General features: G+C 36.8%; 1 protein-coding gene across 1 annotated transcript in view; it reads right to left on the reverse strand.

The window, feature by feature from the left end:
* Positions 1-11,347, reverse strand: part of FAM98B (family with sequence similarity 98 member B) — a 34,708-nt gene extending 23,361 nt beyond the window's left edge. Inside the window, exons 1-3 of the mRNA XM_007198506.2 lie at positions 11,255-11,347; positions 3,047-3,192; positions 1,760-1,894 (exon numbers count right to left, since the gene is read on the reverse strand). Of these exons, the coding sequence (XP_007198568.2) occupies positions 1,760-1,894; positions 3,047-3,192; positions 11,255-11,325 (352 nt within the window). The 5' untranslated portion in view covers positions 11,326-11,347. The remainder of the gene's footprint in view (positions 1-1,759; positions 1,895-3,046; positions 3,193-11,254) is intronic.
* Between the last annotated feature and the right edge of the window lie 8,433 nt (positions 11,348-19,780).

The raw sequence follows: 19,780 nt of genomic DNA on the forward strand, positions 1-19,780 counted from the left end.
ATGCCCATTGCATAGAATGTTATGTAGCCAATTTAAATTATTTTTTCAAAAACTACTAAGTGATGGGAAAATGCTCACATTAAATAAAGAAGAGGAAGAGCAGGAACTACATCTGTAACAGATCTCAATCTTATTTAAATACGTGTGTACAAAGGAAAAAGAGAAGGAAAAGGAAATACACTGAAAAGTTATTCATGATCCTCTCTGGGGAGTGAAATTATAAATTATTTTCTTCTTTTCATATTTATCTACTTTGTAAGATTTCTATGATGAGCATGTAGTTTTTCAACATGTAACATAAAATTTACCATTCTATTTTTAAGTGTACAGTGGCATTAAGTACATTCACACAGTTGTATAACCATCACCACCATCCATCCATCCATCTCCAGAACATTTTCATCTTCCTCAATTGAAACTTCGTACTCATTTAACAATTCCCCATTTCACCCCACCTCCTGAGCATGTATTTTTATAATCAGAAAAAACTATACCAACCTCTCTTATATCTCCTCTTTACTTTTATTTGGACCAGAAACTTATATTACCGTTATTGCTGAGCTTCTTAGAAGCAAAGGCAAAAAGGGAAACATGATGATTTACACAGTTCTCACTGACCAACATAAAGAATTACAGATTACCTATATCTAAGGTAAGGATAAGGTAATCTAAGGATTACCTATATCTATATGCAAGCTCCTCATGGCCAGTGCTTCTTACCTTCCTTTTTGTCCCAATACACCTAAGGGTTACCGTGACCTCCCATTAATAACAATGGTTCATTAAATCAGTGACTTACACTGAATGGGAGGAAGACAAGGAAATAGTGTAAGAAATGGGGGAAAGGGCACATAATTTTTATCCTCCCCAAAACACACAAGATAATTCAAATGTCAACACTTCCAACATCACTAGTTAAACACATAAACATGATTTCTGCTCTAATGAAACTAACATTTTAACACTAGAACATAGAGGAATATATCACATGCATCTTTTTATAAATAGTACAACCTAAAATAATAGAAATCTTCAATAATAGAAGATGTTAGAAAAACTCTTTCAAATAGTCACCGCTTGTAGAACTTTCAAAATAGCATGAAATTAAACTAACTGAATTAAAAAAAATTTTAAGGGAGCCAATATAAATAAATGGATGTTATTTATAGTAATTGTTTAGATATAGGTAATCTGTACTCCAAATTCACCCCTGATGAAAATAGGCCACACTCACTAAAATTCAAGTGGCACAAGGGCACAATTTTTTTTTTTTAAACTGATACATCCCTAATGCTTAGAGCAGTTTCTGGTACAGTAGAAAGTGATCAATAAATATTTTTGAACCATCATTCACTGCCTATCATCTAATAATCTGCTTAGCAGCCTAGTTTCAGAGAGTTTTAAGATTAAATAGGACTTTGGAGATCGCCACTTTAGCCAATTAGTCATAAATGTAAAGAGATGAATTAGGTGAAGGAAAAATTACTAAAGTACCATACAAGTCACAAACACTGGGCATTCTATATTGGCCAAATAAATCATAAGTGTTAGAAATCTTAAAGAATACATTAGTAGAATTTATACTACATTTATATAAAAATCTCTGAGTCAGTTTCATATTTTAAGCCAAATATTAAAAACTTTCTAATACACAAAATATCTAATGCTTCATTAATTAAAGTTCATAAATCTTGACTTGAAAATAACACAAACCAGATTAAACACATGCATTTAAATTGTTCAAAGAAACATAACTTACATAGAAGTTTCAAACAGTCATCCTTCTTTTTTAAACGGTCTTTAATATCTCCTGATACGAGTACAGAATATGGACATGCCATTTCTTTTAAAAAGCCACTTATCTCAAGCTGGAAGCTTTCTAGATCATCTTTCCCTTTAAACAAGAAAAGGTATAAAACATTTACTAAATATTTACCATGTAATCTGATACTATCAAATCTACCACTAGTTGATTTTAATTTTATATTCAATTCCAAATTTTCACTTTGACATTAAATCCTTAAATGTGTGACCCCAAAAGCTTAGGTCAAAGTAACCAAAACATATTTCTACATATGGAAAGCAACACTTAAATTCAAGAACATAAGTATCTAATCATGAAATTATAAATATTTTTATATTTAAATCTCTGATATCTTCCAATGGGCTTTCCATAAAAGCAGATAAAATGGAAATATTTTATGTTAGTAACTGAAATATTAAAAGCATTATTATGGCTATAATTATTAATTGGCTTCAGAGCAAATGATCCATTTCTATTGTATTTCTATGGATTTGGATAATAAATGGTATCATCTAATTAAGCCTCAGCGCTTATCTTTCTTTCATAATCTAATTATGTGGGAACTTGTGTCATAAGTTCTGAATTCAGCTTATTTTACTTAGCTTCAAGTGAATTCTATTAGATTTGGCAAGGAAAAAAACAATTTAAAAGTAAGGACAGCATCAGAAGGGAAGGCTACTGGTCTCCTAGCAAATGCCCCCCAAATTTTATTTTTCGTTTTATTACACTGTCTGAAATTCTACCAATCAAAGATCCACAAGAACTCCAGCTACCAATACAGTAGTGAATTAAATAAACCTTGTGAGCTAGTACAGGAGTTTTTTTATAAACGCATTCCTATGTGAATCCATGTCCTGAGTTATAGGTTTGGTAATACAACTTAAACTAGGGATTACATATATGGATACTTTAGGGAAAGAAACACCTTAATTCAAAATAAGCAGTATTCAAAAATTAAACTTTTTAAATAACCAAATTCAGACTCTTCTTTTTCTAAAGAACAATACTAAGTTCAAGACAGCAGATAAACAATAATTATTTATAATTTTATATAAATTTAAGAACCAATTTTGGATTAATTGATATAAAATTTAATCCAAAGATATTTAAATCACATATTGAAGTTCTTTGTAGTAATGACTTTTCTTTGTACAGTGAGCACATTATAGATAAAACTAAATCATAACCTATCATTTCATTTTACTAGTAAACAGAAAAGTAAATAAAACTCAATAGCAATACCAGCTGAAGTGATACTTTCTTCCAAGTTGCACAATGATTTTATTTGAGAGCCTAACCAAACACAGAGCTCTGAAAATTCAGGTGAAGATAGTCCACCCTCTGCTGCCTTCATAAGGGCTTGCTCTTCTAACAGTGGTCCCTCATACCTAGAAAGGAAGATATAAAAGGTTAAAACAAACAAACAAACAAAACCCTAATACACCTAATACTTTTTAATCAACGTCTGCTGCCTGTCTTTGTAAATAAAATATTATTGGAACACAGCCAACAAATGTACCCATTTACAAACTCTGGCTGTTTTCCTGCATTTGTGACAGAGACAGTGTGGCAAGTAAAGCCTAAAATTTTTACTATCTGGTCTGTTATAGAAATAGTTTGCTGATTTCTGCTCTATATAATTAACATTTGACTTTGTTTTAAAATTTTTTAGTAAAATTATCAACCAATTTTAAGATAAATATTACATATAACAAAGTCAAATAGAGTCTAATAACTATACTAGTTACAAGAATAAGAAAAAGGTAATATAGTGAAAAAAGAACAGATGCAAATTTAAACTTAAAAAATTAAAACTGAGGACATAGGAGATTATTTTAACCTTAACCATTTCTTTTATAATTTTATACTTTTAAACACTGCTACAAAGTGTATTTGAATAGAACCTTAAATTTTCAAACCATTTTTATATATTATCTTAATTGAATTTGATACCAGTTTTCTACTTTTACTGTTCTTTCTGTAACTGAGCTTTTTTTTTCTCACATTATTAAACTTATAAGTTTTAGCACAGTTGATGGGTTTTAATCCATTGCATTTATTTTTCTTTTGATACTCAAATTATCCTATCTCTGATTAGTGGGAGCCCATTCATGTTACTCAATGAGTCCTTTGACTTGTCCCCATTATTCTTTGAATATTTTCCTTGCTTTCTATGACAATATGTTCCTCCCCTATACCTGTAATCAGCCATTTCTCCAAGAAGCCCTGATTCTCTTTAATGGTATTTAGAATACATAATCTGGTCGTAAAGGTTAGTCACTGTATCTGTACCTTTTTAAAATAAATTATATCAGGAGTTCACACTGCTATTTCCAGTTCAAATTTAGAATTATAGGGTTTTTACTTATTTTGTTTTACATTTTTATCTATTTTTCTCTTACAATGAAAATGCTGGTTTTTTATGACATTTACAGAATCCTAGTAAATATAAAAATAAACATAAATTACATACAGTTTCAGAATAGAAAAACCAGCATTATTACTAAAAATAAAATTAATGAAAACAATTTATATTTTTATCTTTAGAATATATTCCAGTAAGGATGTATAGAAAAACAATTCCTTTCCATGTGATTAAATCTCCTACTCAATACACTGATAGATATTTTTTTCATTTTGCTTTTAATTTTTAGGGATTTGTCTCTCTTTTTTTGTTTTGATTTCATTTTAATTTTGCTTTACAATTATGTAAAACATTTATACGGTTTCAAAGTCTAAAACAAAACAAGGTACATTCAGACAATTCTAGCTTGCAATCTTAATACTGTTCCATCTAGTACTCTGTTTCCTCCCTTCCTCATAGGAAACTGTATTTATTAGTTTGGGGTTGTCAAACCATAATGTTTTTAAATATAAATATAAACATATACACACACACGAAAAATATATATATACATAAATGTATCCTTTTTAGATAAAAGGCAGCCTACTATCTACTGTTCTATTCCTTTTTTTAAACACATACACACGCACAGACACATATTTATATATACTAGAGATCTGTAGAGATACTATTCAAACATTTTTATAGTTGTATCCACTGTCTGGATATACCATATTTTATTTGCTATGCCCCCACTGAAGGACATTTTGGTTTTTTGTAATGCTTTGTTATTAAAAAAAGTTGGGCAAATTTTTGTCAGTGTATATCTGGGATAGATTTCTAGAGGTGGGATCACTGGATCAAAGGGTAAATGGCTATGTAACTTTGCTGGATAATGTTAAATTTGCCTATGCAGGAGTTATACCATTAAAGTAGAAGAGTATCCATTACCCATAACTTACCAAACATTTGACTCATATCAAACATTTGGATTTTTGACCATCTGGTATCTCAGTATAGTTTTAATTTACATTTCTCTTACGGCACGACTGTACATCTTTTGATATGTTTAAAGGCCATTTGCGTTTCTTTTTCTCTAAATTCTCTGGTCACATTTCACGAAGGGTGAGTATTTTCAAAACCCCATTTTGCAGCTAAGAAATTAAGGCTCAACAAGGTTAGGATACCTGCCTTAAGTAGCAGGCCAGATGAATATTCCAATTCATCTACTCTTTACAGCAATGATTTGAAGTTATTATTATCCTAATTCTGTAGGACCAGAAGATAATATCAGAAGATAAATGACGACACTCTGATTTAAATCCAGATTTGACCCCAAATGCTCCATGTGAACTCAAACTTCTGTCTACACTAATAAGAAAACAAAGTAAATAACCTGGCCAGGTAATGCAGCCAGGTAAAGACAGCTGGGACTAGACCAGTCTCTGCTCCTCCAACCAAGACTGGTTCCCCTGTATTACCTTTCTACCATGTCTTACAGCACCTCTCATTGAGACTTAATAGTAAACATCTTATTTCCCCCTACTTGCTTTCACTTCTGCAATAAAGCAATAATCATAAGCTCCTGAAAAAATTTAACTAATTCATATTATTGGTAAGTTATTTTTACTGAAGTGCCAATTATAAAATTCAACAAAAATTTACTAAATCACCAAAAATACTAAATCCTGAATACGTAAGCTTTAATGCCTCAGTTCATCAAAACAGGTAAAAAGAAAAAATAAATGCATTTAACAAACCTGAATATCTAATAACAATCATAATCATATAGCAACTAACATTTATAAACTAATCTTAGACCAGTGCTATGTGCTGTATGTATATTACCTTATTTAATTGTCACAATATCCTATAAGATCGGTATTATTATCATGCTTAGTTTGTCCTATAAATTCTTATTTAATTAGGAAAGTGCTACTCTTATTCCAAAGAGTAATTCCAAAGAGTAATAACTTAGTAGTAACTGGGGACACCTCCCCTAGGCCTAGACTCCCCCAGGGCCATGCACAGTTGAACCATAGTTGCTGATCTGACACTGCTCTAAGCTGGGTAAACCAAACCTTCAGTCCAGTAGGGCCATTGGTAAACCTTCACAAAGACACAGCCAGGGTCTAATTTACTTTCTGTTTTCTATTTTCATCGGCCAACATATAAAATATTAGACCCTTTCTTTCCCCCTGTCATTTACCCACCCTACTGGCTTGCCTCTGATCCAGCTCTCCACTTCTTCCTGCTTCCCAAACTCTTCCATATGTTCCATCCATAAACAACAACTCTCCTATTCTGTCAATGTCTTCTCAGAAAGGTTTATCCCCACTACCTCTAGCTTTGGGTATTTTACTCTTAAGTGCCTGACAGTCAAATGGTGGGGTTTTTGTCCTCCTTGCTTCCCAATACAGCATCCATATCACTGCTCCCCCATTATCTTTTTTTTAAATTGAAATATAGTTGATTTACAATGTTGTGTTAGTTTCAGATGCACAGCAAAGTGATTCAGTTATACGGACATATATATCTATTTTTTTTCAGACTCTTTTCCCTTATAGGTTATTACAAAATATTGAGTATAGTTCCCTGTGCTATACAGTAGGTCCCTGTTTACCTATTTTATATACAGTAGCATGTATATGTTAATCCCAAACTCCTAATTTACCCCTCCCCACCCACACCCTTTCCCCTTTGGTAACCATAAGTTTGTTTTCTATGTCCTGTGGGTCTATTTCTGTTTTGTATATAAGTTCATTTCTGTATCATTCTTTTTTTAGATTCCACATATAAGTGATATTATATGATATTTGTCTTTCTCTTGCTTACTTCATTTAGTATGATAATCTCTAAGTCCATCCATGTTGCTGCAAATGGCATTATTTCATTCTTTTTTATGACTAATATTCCATTGTATAAATACACCACATCTTCTTTATCCATTCCTCTGTCAATGGACATTTAGGTTGCTTCCATGTCTTGGCTATTATAAATAGTGCTGCAATGAACACTGGAGTGCATGTATTTTTTCAAATTATGGTTTTCTCCAGATGTATGCCCAAGAGTGGGACTGCAGGCTCATATGGTAGTTCTACTTTTAGTTTTTTAAGGAACCTCCATACTGTTCTCCATAGTGGCTGCACCAATTTACATTCCCACCAACAGTGTAGGAGGGTTCCCTTTTCTCCACACCCTCTTCAGCATTTATTGTTTGTAGACTTTTTGAAGATGGTCATTCTGACCAGTGTGAGGTGATGGTAGTTTTGATTTGCATTTCTCTAATAATTAGAGATGTTGAGCATCTTTTCATGTGCTTTTTGGCCATCTGTATGTCTTCTTTGGAGAAATGTCTATTTAGATCTTCTGCCCATTTTTTGATTGACCCCCTCATTATCTTATAAATATCTCCTGCTCTCTCCAGGCTCAGGCCAGTCAGATTTGCCACCCTCTTTCTCTCGTGGTTTTCATCTATCAATCCCTTGGACACTCTTCAACATTCCCTGTGCTCAGTTTTTCCTCTCCATTCCTATTTTTTCAATTATATTGAGTTTCTTCAAAGTCTATATGTATACCCTTTCCAATACCCTGAGCTCTCAATTCCCTAACCTCCTCTTTTCCAACCTTTCCCACTGCACATAAGTAAGCCATGCCCAGATCATGCCATCACCTGGAACTACGTCACTTCCGAAATCACTAATTTGAACATGTCACTCCCTGACCATAGCCTACTATGTAGCCTTCCAGCTTGCTCTTTTGACCACACTTAATATCATCTCTACCTCAGTTCCTATGGTCCCTCCGCATTCTCTGTATTTCCTAGCTCCCGCCTGCCTTCACTTTCTTCCCTGTCCAATCGAGATTCCAAAGTGTATCATTTTATTTTGTTGCTCAATAAATACCTGTTGAAGAAATGAATCCTTTACACTGTCATCTCCTTCAGCTCTAATATTCAATCAAATCACTAAGACCAGTAATATACTTCTTTCTATATCCACTGCCACTGAGCAACCATCACTTCTTGCCTAGACTACTAATTCTCCAATCTATTTTCCACCTTGCTGAAAGAGGTAAATTTTCAAACTAGACATCTAATCCAGCGGTCCCCAACCTTTTTGGCACCAGGGACCAGTTTTGTGGAAGACAATTTTTCCACAGACAGGGGCAGGGGGGAGGGTAGGGGAGTTGGTTCAGCCGGTAACGTGAGCCGAGGGGAGCAGCAGATGAAGCTTCACTCGCTCCACGCTCACCCACTGCTCACCTCCTGCGGTGCGGCCTGCTTCCTAACAGGCCTCAGACCAGTACTGGTCCACGGCCCGGGGGTTGGGGACCCCTGATCTAATCACTCCCTTTTTTATTTAAAATTCTTCAATCATGTCGCATTGCTGTCATGACAAAGAACAAAATCCTCAACATGGCCTAAAAGGTGCTGCATGCCCTGTTCCTCGCTGATCCAACCTTCTAACACTGGTCCTTGCTCTCTGCCCTCCGGCTACATCAGCCTCCTTCCAGTTCTCCTAATATGGCAGATCCTTTCCACTTTAAGGTCTTTCATATTCTGTTCTCACTGTAAGGACACCTTTGTCCTCCTTTCCCAGCCAACTTCACCTAGTTAACTCCTACTCACCCTTCCTATTTCAACTCAAATGTCACTTCCTCAGTAATCTGTCACTAACCCCCTAAGACTACATAGGTCCTCCTGCCACATTATGTCACCCTGTTCTTTTCCTTTGAAACACTTATTTTAGTTTATAAATATTTGTGTGATCATGTCTTTTTCTCCACCAGACTGTAAGCTCCATTGGGACAGGAACCAAGTCTGTTTTGCTCACCAATGACTTCTCAGAACAGCGTCCAATACAGAGCTGTGCTCAGTAAATATGTGAAATAAATTTCCCTCCACAATGGTGGTTCTCAACCTAGGCTGTGAAGCTTTTTAAAAATATGCATGCTTATATTGCACCCCTGAAGATCATGATTCACTCAGCTGGTGGTATATACCAGACTGAAACATTTTTTTACAAGCTTCAAACATGATTTTGATGTATAACCAGGGTTGAGATACACTGTTCTACAAAATCATAGACTGTCAGAACTGAGACTTCTGAAATCTGATCCAGCCTGCTCCTTTCACAGATTAGGAAACTAAGTTATTACTACCCTGTTTTCGTTTATAATGTACTACATCACTAAACTGTTCTTTCACATAGATTTTCCCTTTTAATTCCTCCCTTTAATTCCCTATTTTATCTGATAAACTGAAGTACCTTCACTGATATCCTAAATGTTTTAATCACAACAGAAAATGCATTATTCACAATCTACATGGAGACTTTGAAACGCATGTTCAGTTACAACACATATTGTAAATAAACAATTACTCTTTTTTCACTTTTCATTATCATTATAGGAAAATTCAAACTTCAAAATCTTGTCCTTAATTATTCCAGGAAAAATCAGTTCAAAAGTGTGTAAACTGTTTTACTTTCTATATTGAGTAATCTGAAACTAATTTTCCTTGATAAAAGCCAAGATTATACCAAACTTCATTTTTCAAAACACCTATAACATAAACAAAATCAAAGAATGAAAGAAATTTTAAAAAGCACTGACTTTCCATTTTTCAAAAACTATTTATAGAATCCCACTAGTCTTATCTGGAATACTTGGGAGCTCAAACTGTTTGGGTCCGAAACACTTTAATTATTTTAACTTTTTGTGTTGGTTACTTCCTTAACCAAGTTACGTGAAAACTTCCACGGGATTTCACAGAAGTAAAAATGCCCCCTAAATAATCACTGGCTCTGTTCTTTCACTTGACAAATATTTATTCAGGATCTAGTAAGTGCAAGGCTCTGTAACAATGAGTTGCTGCAAAGTAGGTACTATCAGGGTCCCAAAGAAGCAATTGATAGAGGAGCAAGTGGTTTTAAGAAAAATAAAGGGGGGGTAGGGGGTGGTTCGAGCTTCACGATAGCACTGCAAAGGCACAGCCTATCCTATCCAAGAAATTCCAGATGTGGCAGGGCACACAATTGTACAGATGGCTCCAATGTCTTTAATTAATGTGTATTTTTTTGACTTGCAACTATCTGGCCCTATGCTTACCTCTGTGCACTCTCTGCTTTGAACTTTTCATTCATTTACGCATTCATCCAACCACTATTTATTGTAGCAGATCTGGTTGTAGAATGTTTTGGGGAACAAGACAGGTAAGGTACCTGTTCTCCTGGAGCTGACTTTTGTGTATTAGGGGGTGGAGGGTGGGGAGGGTGGATGTTCAAGAGACAATAAATAAATGTTCAGGACAAGATAATTTGGGATAGGGACCCCAGGGCTGTGAAGAAAAACAGGATGAGGCTGAAGGAGAGACTATTTTGCATGTATTGATATCTATGCCTGCAGGTATTAACATCATTCCAGGAGCTCTCATAGCACTTAACCACCCTGAATTGCAAACACCAGTAGACTCTTTATCGTCCCCGACTAGGTAACCTACTAGTAATCTGAAAACTGTCTTCTTCCTCGGCCTAGCACATAAATACGCATTAATGAATACAGATTAACACCAAATTAATATGTTGTTAATGAATGGAAGAAACGGTGAAATGAATGGACTTGCACTGAACTAAAACCCCTTTCTCGGGTAAAGGAAGCAGGAGATTCGCTCCCGCGCCCTAATTAAGCCACAGGTTGTACAAGGTAGGAGACAACAGTCGACAGCTGCACTCCGGCTTCCAGCGCCTCGCCCCGCCCCCGGCGCGTCGACAATAATAGCACCCGCGGGGCAGCAATTCCCCAAAGGAGTTCTGCCAGCCGGGCCCCTCCGCGCCTTCGCCGCGGGTCCCGGCTGCGGAGTTCCGAGGCAAGGAGTTCGGAAGAAGGGGCCAAGCGCCCCAGCTCTCCGGGCCTGCTCCACCCCCCAAGCGGATTTCTCTCCCGCCTCCCTCTTAACTCTGTCCGCGCCGGAGGCGGCGAGGCAGGGACGGAGGCCTGCACCGAGCGGCAAGAGCTCAGCGAAGGCCCACGGGGAGGAGACGGAGGCAGCCAAGCGGAGGGACAGCTTACGTTTGCGGGGGAAAGGCGGCCCCAGGACTACTCACCCCAGCGCCTCTAGAGTGTCAAGCACGTCCCCCTCCATCGTAGCTTCGGGACCCGGTTCCGGCCCTCTCATGGTCCTTCGGCCCAAAGCTGTTCCGCGCTCTAAGGAGCCCGCCGGAAACGGGCGTCGCGGCGCCAAGGTTCCGGCCGGGTCTCAACCTGGACTGCCTAGGAGTGCCTCTGGCCCTGGGGGGACAAAATGTTCCCGGCCCGAAGGCAATTGGCTCTCCGGCCTAAAATCAATTTATGTAACAATGCTAACTTTTAAAAATAATAATAACAATAAATAGTAGAAATAAAAAGACTTCTTTGAGTTGTCTTAGCAAACATCGTGATTCTACCAAGTTCTCAACCGATCAGATTCTGGCTTTCTCTTTTTGTAACAAAAATCCTTAAATGAAATATTAATTATCTTGAGCTAAAGTTGTACATAATATCATGTACCTACACAAATAATTTTTAAATGAATATACACAACAGAGCTCCAACTTTAAAGAAGAAATAGAGAAGGAAATTTATAACAAAATACTGTTTCATTATGAAATGTAGAAGATCAATGAAGTGATCAGATGCTTGCATCTATCTATAGAATCCTCTTCAACACACATACAGACTATGTGTTGCACTGCTGACAAAATATAGGCGACTTGTATAAAAAACAAAAATTCCATGGGCAGAATAGGGTAGCTGATGTGCTTTTCCAAAAGTGTGACCGACTCTCCATAAAACTCCAAACAAACAAAACACAGTAGTCCCTCTGTGTACTATTTATGGAGAATTCAGTGTCTATCTAAAGAATACAAAAAATATTTTAGGGTTCATATGTAAAAGAGTCAGCATAGGGCATAAAATCATTAACAGTTATATCACCCGAATGAATAACCAAATGAACTATTGAAAGTTGTGCAAAACAGTAACTATTGGTCCTTGTAAACGACTGTCCCATGCTTCACAGAATACATAATATCCCTGGCCCTAATGCACTAAAGACACTAATGCTCTCACCTCCCAAATCACTGTTACAAATAAAAAGCTTACCAATAAATTTGTAAAATCCCCTGAGGGAAGCTTACGCATAAATTTGAACAAATATCAGTAATGACTCCTCTACCATATACCCAGGCTTAAGTATAAAATTATTTGCAGCTTAATGTATTTGAATTCATCTCTAAACCAAAGACAGAGAATGTATGTTCTAAGTGGTTATTGCCTCTCTCAAAGAGTTGAAGTCATAGAAAGTACTATTCTTAGTAACCTTAGGAGACATCAATAAGGACATTTCATAATGATAAATGTGTCAAGACAACACAATGCTATAACAACCCTAAATGTTTACTTGCTTAATAACCAGCCTCAAAATATATAAATAAAAAATTTAACAAACTTGAAGGAGAAATAGGCAAATCCACAATCACAGAGGAAGATTTTAAACACATTAACTGATGTAATAATCAGTTAAAAAAAAAAAAGAAAAAGAAAAAGAAAAAAATCAATAGACATACACAAGACTTGGAAAACACGATTTACAAATCTGATATAAGAATCACTGCTCCCCAAACCTTCAGAATATGAATTTTTTCAAGTTCATATATGTCATTTATAAAATTGACTTTATACTGTACCTGAAAGTAAGTTTCATCACTTTCAAAGACTGAAATCATAAAAAGTATGTTTTCTGACCACATTAGAATTAAACATGGAATCAATAAGAAAAAAAGAAAACTAAAAAAGTCCCCAAATATTTGATGTTCGGAATTTAAGCAATGCACTTCTAAATAATCAGATTAAACTAGAATTAAACTAGGGATTAAACTAAACAACAAATGGATATAAGAAAATATTTTTGAACTGAATGGTGATAAAAAAAATACCACATCAACATGTGAAGGATGCAGGTAGACCCCTTCTTAAAAGAAAATATATAGCATTAAATACAAATATTAGAAATGATAAAAGATTGAAAATTAATTATCTAAGTATCAATCTCAAGAAGCCAAAAAGCAAACCAATTAAATTCAAAGAAACAAAAATATAGAAATAATAAAGAGTAGACATCAATGAAATGAGGGAAAATACAATAAAGAAATTAAGCCAAATTTGAGTCTTTTTGCAAGGACTAATAGTATTGACAAACCGTTAGCCAAACTGATCAAGAAAAAATAAGTACAAAATAAGAAGCAAATAACCAGTATCAGGAATGAAAAGGGGGACATTGGTACTGGTTATCAGATATTAGACAGTAAGAGGATGTTATGAATAATTTTATGCCAATAAATTTGAAAATTTAGATGAAATTGATAAATTCCTTGAGAACCACAATTTAACAGAAATGATACAAAGAAAATTTAAAATATAAAAAGTTCTACATCTATTAAAGAAATTGAATGACAAATTAGAAATCACCCACAAAGAACACTCCAAGCCCAAAGTGTTTTCCTGATGAATTTCCCCAAACCCTTAAGAAAGAAATAACACCAATCTTATACAAACATTTCCAGAGACTAGAAAAACATGTAGTATTTTGCAATGCTTTTTAAGAGGACATTACCTTAAAACGAACATCAATAAAGACATTATTAAAAAGAATTTATTGACCAATTCCTCTCATGAACAGATAGCTGCACTTACACAGTCACTTGAGTATGACAAAGTCACCATTGTAGTTCAGGTCTTTTCAATACATGGTGCTGGGTCAATGGGATATCCAAATCGTGCTACCTCATGCTATTATCAACACAAAAAATCAATAAACAATCTATATTAAGGAATAGAAGAGAGTTTTATTCAAGCCAAGCTGAGGACTATAGTCAGGGAGCACAGATTCAAGAAGCACTTGAACTGTGTTCTGCCTGACTGCAAAATGGGGGAGGCTTATATAGGCAAAAACCACAAAGTTACAGAAGTTGTTTGTCAAGAAATAGGATTGGAGCTGGCAAGAAGTAAGGATGCTTGTTAAGCAAGGTTAGTTGATGTCCAAAATACTTGCACAGTTACAGAGGGAGACCTTGAGACCATAAGGTTACAACTGGCAGCTGCTGGCAGATATTGTTTTGAAAATGAATGGTGGTATCCTTGAGTTTGATACAGCTCAGAAAATTCAAGTTCTCAGGGATGCAGAAACATGTCTGAAACCATATCCACAATGGCCACCAGGCTCCCTTTTGGATGTGTGAACCCCAGTTACTCCATTTTAATTTTTAATTGATCTTAAATACGTCATCATCGAAATCTTTCCTTTAGAAAGGACTGATGATCAATTTTAGTCTCATGTCCCTTTCATCGCCGGAATGGCTAATAACCTGCTCCAGATCCACTGAGTTCGTCAGAGCTGGGGTAGATTTGCCCCAGGGAATTCACATTGCGAGGAGGAAAAAGAAGAGTATGCTACATGCCTGGGTCACATTTGAGCCCAGATAGACTTCAGGGGTATGGTCTCAGGCAGGTCGCGTTTTGATTACAATCGAGGTTAGTTGATCCCTCAGGGATGTAATTGAAACTGCACACCTCAGATTGGGACTCGAACCCATTTGCACTTCAGATGGGACTTGAATCCACAATCTCTGGCTTAGGAAGGGACTCAAATCCACAACCTCCCAGCTGAAATCACATACCTGGTCTCAGGACTTAATGAAGCTCAGCTTCTTTATGTCTCAGCACAGAAGGAATTCTGCAAGAGGCAAAGAAGATAGGCAAGAAGTAGATTAATATAGGATGCTTGTGAAGGATACAAGTGGGCAGGCAAGGGGGCTCTAAGTGGGAAAGCAGGTTTATTTAGAGAGATACACGTTCCATATGCGTCTGTCTCAAAAGTGGAAAGCAGCCCTGGGAGACACACGCTCCATAGGCAGAGTGTGGGCCCTCTCAAAGGTCTGGCGGTGGTTAGTTTTTATAGGGTGGGTAACTCCGTAGGCTCATAATTGGGAGGATTATTCCAAATATTTTGGGGAAGGGGCAGGGATTTCCAGGAATTGGGCCACCACCCACTTTTTGGCCTTTTATGGTTGGCCTCAGAACTGTCATGGCACCTCTGGGTGTGTCATTTAGATGCTCATATTTATATTACAATGAGCATAAAATGAGGCTCAAGGTCTACTGGAAGTCGAATCTTCCTCCATGTTGGGCCTAATTGGCTGTAACCAGTTTTTGTCATATCCTCAACAACTGTGTCATTCTTTTCATGGTTGTGCCCTGCCCCTTCCCCGCCCCCCATTCCCCCTTCAGAGATTTTACTCCTATAATTGTATGGGAAGCAGAGGGGCGATAGATGGTCTGTCTCCTGTAGCTGCTTCAGTGTTGAGCAGGGGCATTGACCCTGCCTGTCAGGGAGTAAAAATCTCTGGATGCCTTATTTAGGGGCTCTAGCTGCAGGACAGCTCCTTGTTTTAAGTCATTGTGGGCTGGAATCCTCGCACAGCCATCCTCTTGATGTGGAACTTGTTAACTGTTTCCATAGGCTTCTTATGAATCGTCTTGAAGATGAAGCACTTTTGCAACAGCATCAGAGTACAATAATAACTATCCATAAACAAGAATTAAAAGGCACCGTTCAATATCTGGTTACAGAGTAATCAATATAGAAACTTGGTTACAATAACCAGAATTACACCTGATTATATTTAATTTAATTACTTTTAATTTAACAGAGTTTGGGCTTGGTATAGTAACTTAAAGATATAATAATATTTGTTTCTATAGGATTCTTGGCCTGAATTTCCTGTCTCTGGTGATAAGGGTGTCCTTCTACTTCCAGATGCAGGGGGTGCACTTTTCACATGGGAGATATACTTCCTGCTTTCAGGGAGACAGAAAGGAGAGTGAGAGCATCCCCCTTGCATTGGCTGTTTCTTAAGTAACTTTAATTCAAAATAATCAATATGCCATTGAGGCACATTTTGTGGTGGCCTACCTAGGGCCCCAATAGTTTCCTCTTCTGAAACGTCTCTGGAAGTTTCACGTATTAAAAGCTGAGCTGGTAACTGTGAAGAGAATGGGTTAGCAGAGTCTTCCATTTCTTTGAACCAGTTTTTAGTTCTGAAAACAGCTCAGTTTAGTTAAATAGTTATATCTCATTTTAGGAGGTGGTGATACAGGTGTGCTCCCAAAGCTGGGACTATGGGGCAAGCAATCAGGTATTTAATAAGAGGACTTTCATAGAAATGAAAGAAAAACAAAGGTTAATAATTAGAGCAACTTATAAACCAGTTTCTGGGCCCAAGAGGCAGTCAATCAAGATTTCTAGATGTCAGGGTCAAAGCATCTTTTGCAGTTTGAAATGTTTCTAATGATGTCATCAGGTGTTCAAGTAAACTTTCTGAGTGGCTCATACAGAAACAAGCATGAGGATTATTTAAATATAAGCTGTTGTGGCAATTTCTCTGAAGTTTGTATCAAGTCATTTAGCTTCAGGAAAAGGGCTTAGTTTGAGAATTCTGGAGAAATCGGATAGGGAGAAAAAGATAAGTGTTTCAATTCTGCTTAAAAATGTTTAATTTACCAAATTGTTTTAAGTCTTTAAAATTTTACCTGGAAAATGAATGATTAAAAAATCAGTAGTATTTTAGACAAAACGATAAAAAATTATAATCATATTTATCAGTTCATTCAATTCTATGTAATTCTTCTTTCATTTTATTTTTGAATTTTATTTATTTTTTATACAGCAGGTTATTAGTTATCTATTTTATACATTTTAGTGTGTATACGTCAATCCCAATCTCCCAATTCATCCCACCACCACCACCCCCCTGCCATGTAATTAATTCTTTTTTAAAGGATTTTGTTTGTTTGTTTTAAAATATTTGTTTGTTTGTTTATTTGGCTGCACCGGGTCTTAGTGGCAGCATGCAGGATCTTCACTGCAGCATGTGGGTCTTTAGTTGCGGCATGCAGCATCTTTAGTTGTGGCAGGCGGGATCTAGTTCCCTGACCAGGGAACGAACCCCGGGCCCCCTGCACTGGGAGCATGGAGTCTTAACCACTGGACCACCAGGGAAGTCCCCCATGTAATTAATTCTTGTTCTGCTTGAGTCCAGCTTTTCCATTAGTTCCATTGACCTTGCCTGATGATTGAAGGTTATAGGGACAGTGATAATTTCACGAGGTTTGCAAGGTTTGTTTTTCTCTTTCTTTTTTGGCCGCACCGCGTGGCATGTGGGATCTTAGTTCCCTGACCACGGAACAAACCCACGCCCCCCTGCAGTGGAAGCGCAGAGTCCTAACCACTGGACCACCAGGGACGTCTCCACAAGGTTTTTCTTAACACTTTCATCATTTGCCTCGTGAAGTGGGTGTCTTCATCACTAGACATTGTGAAAGGTATACCCCAAGGGGAAAACACATTTTTTAAATAGTTTCTTTGCTATCGTGAGGGCATCAGCCTCATGGCAAGAGGAGGCTTTCACACATCACATGAAAAAGGAGGTTTGCCAGGGAGCTGGGAAGAACCAAGCGACCATCTTGGGTTTCCCACTGCTCTGTTTGTTTCCTTTATAGCTGTTGTTTACTCATCTTTTTTTTTTAATATATAAATTTATTTATTTATTTATTTTTGGCTGTGTTGGGTCTTCGTTGCTGCATGTGGGCTTTCTCTAGTTGCGGCAAGCGGGGGCTACTCTTCCTTGTGGTGCGCAGGCTTCTCATTGTAGTGGCTTCTCTTGTTGCAGAGCATGGGCTCTAGGCACACGGGCTTCAGTAGTTGTGGCACACGGGCTCAGTAGTTGTGGCTCGTGGGCTCTAGAGCGCAGGCTCAGTAGTTGTGGCACACGGGCTTAATTGCTCCGCGGCATGTGGGATCTTCCCGGGCCAGGGCTCGAACCTGTGTCTCCTGCATTGGCAGGCGGATTCTTAACCACTGTGCCACCAGGGAAGCCCTGTTTACTCATCTTAAATTCTCTGATTCAGGAGCAGACTGTTGCCATGTTACAAGGACATCAGGATGGCAAAAGTCTGGCAATGAGGGATCAAATTTTTGCAGAAGCAGAATGGGCTTTATCCACATGTGTCACACTCTTTACAGATTCTTTTATTGTTTCTGCCTTTGTATGAAAGTCAGTTTGGGCATTTCCCTGATACTTGGGTTCAGTCCTCTTAGAGTGAGCTTCAATTTTGATGACAGATAACATTTTACCTCAGGACATACAAGCCTTCTAGAAATTTCACATAATATTCTGGAACATTTATATCTGTACAGGCACAACATAAAGGAGGCTTAACATTGCTTCTTATCTGATAATGCTTCTTATGTAATTTAACATATCAAATATACATGATTAATTAAATGTCTCTCTTTTTGTAAGGAGAGAGGACATCCAAAGTTGTAAGTCAAAAGACTTTATTAGAATTTGATTTGGAGGAAGTTTGTCAAAAATACCAAAAAAGTCTTAAAACACTTACTCAAATGGGGTCATAGGTCACTGTGAAACAATACTTATTCTCTAAACCAAGGTAATGAAAACGATTTCAAAGGCAAATACAGAAAGTTGCAACAGATTCCTTAAAAGGTTAAAGAAACTTTACAGTGTTTTATCAAAACCAGATAATTATTCCAAGAACACTTTGTCTTCTTAATAGACAGAGAAAATCAGATTCTAGTTTTGTACCACCCTTACATTTAATATTAAAATTCATTTACTTAATTAAATTCATTCCAACCTTAGCCAGTCCTGATCACATACAAAATTCTTTTCTTAGGGTTTCTTTTCCACAAACTTTCTATAACTTCTTTTTTTACCTTCAGATTTTGTCCTATGCTTTCCCTCTTTCTCTTTTTTTTCAGCCTCTCTTAGGACAAAATTATTTTCTTTTCCTTTAACAAGATGCATTTCCATTCCTTATACTTTCTCTTACTGACAACATATATCCTACTTTACACATACATTTTTTAATCTTATTATTTCTAATAACTTTAGTACAATATTTCAATAAAGCACAAAATATATTAATAGTCTCAAACATATTTAGTCTCTCTATAATAAGGGGTCAAAAGTAGATAAAAATAGACTTCTTAAGCAATTAATGTTTCAGTATTTTATCTCATTTAAAAATTATCTAGACATTCAATGAATTCCCATTATTTAACTTAGCAAAACTCTAAGGTTTAAGTTACCAAAAGTTTTGAGGAAACTATTTTTAAGTGGACATACCCTAAAACATAATTTTTCTTTTAGCTAAAAACTCTTTTATATCTATTTCATTACTTATAAAAATTTTATCATACCAAGTCATTTTTCTTGTTGACAAAATTTTGTAACAGAAATAAGATGAGGAAAGGTTTCCACACACTGTAAGTCCCCTCACTGGCAGGGAGATCAGCTGAGACAAAGGGGAAGCTTTGGAGCCTCAGAGGAGAGCACAGCAACCGGTTTGCTTTGCGGAGGGCAAAGCAGAGAGAGACCTGCACAATTGGTGCCACCACCTGGCACTCCCCAACCTGAAATGCCCCTCCACTGGGATGGGCAGGGGCTGGGGGCTGAGGCTCGGGCTTCGGAGGTCAGACCTGGGGAAAGGACTGGGGTTGGCTGTGTGGAGAC

The sequence above is a fragment of the Balaenoptera acutorostrata genome, chromosome 3, assembly GCF_949987535.1.
Source record: "Balaenoptera acutorostrata chromosome 3, mBalAcu1.1, whole genome shotgun sequence".
Taxonomy (NCBI): domain Eukaryota; kingdom Metazoa; phylum Chordata; class Mammalia; order Artiodactyla; family Balaenopteridae; genus Balaenoptera; species Balaenoptera acutorostrata.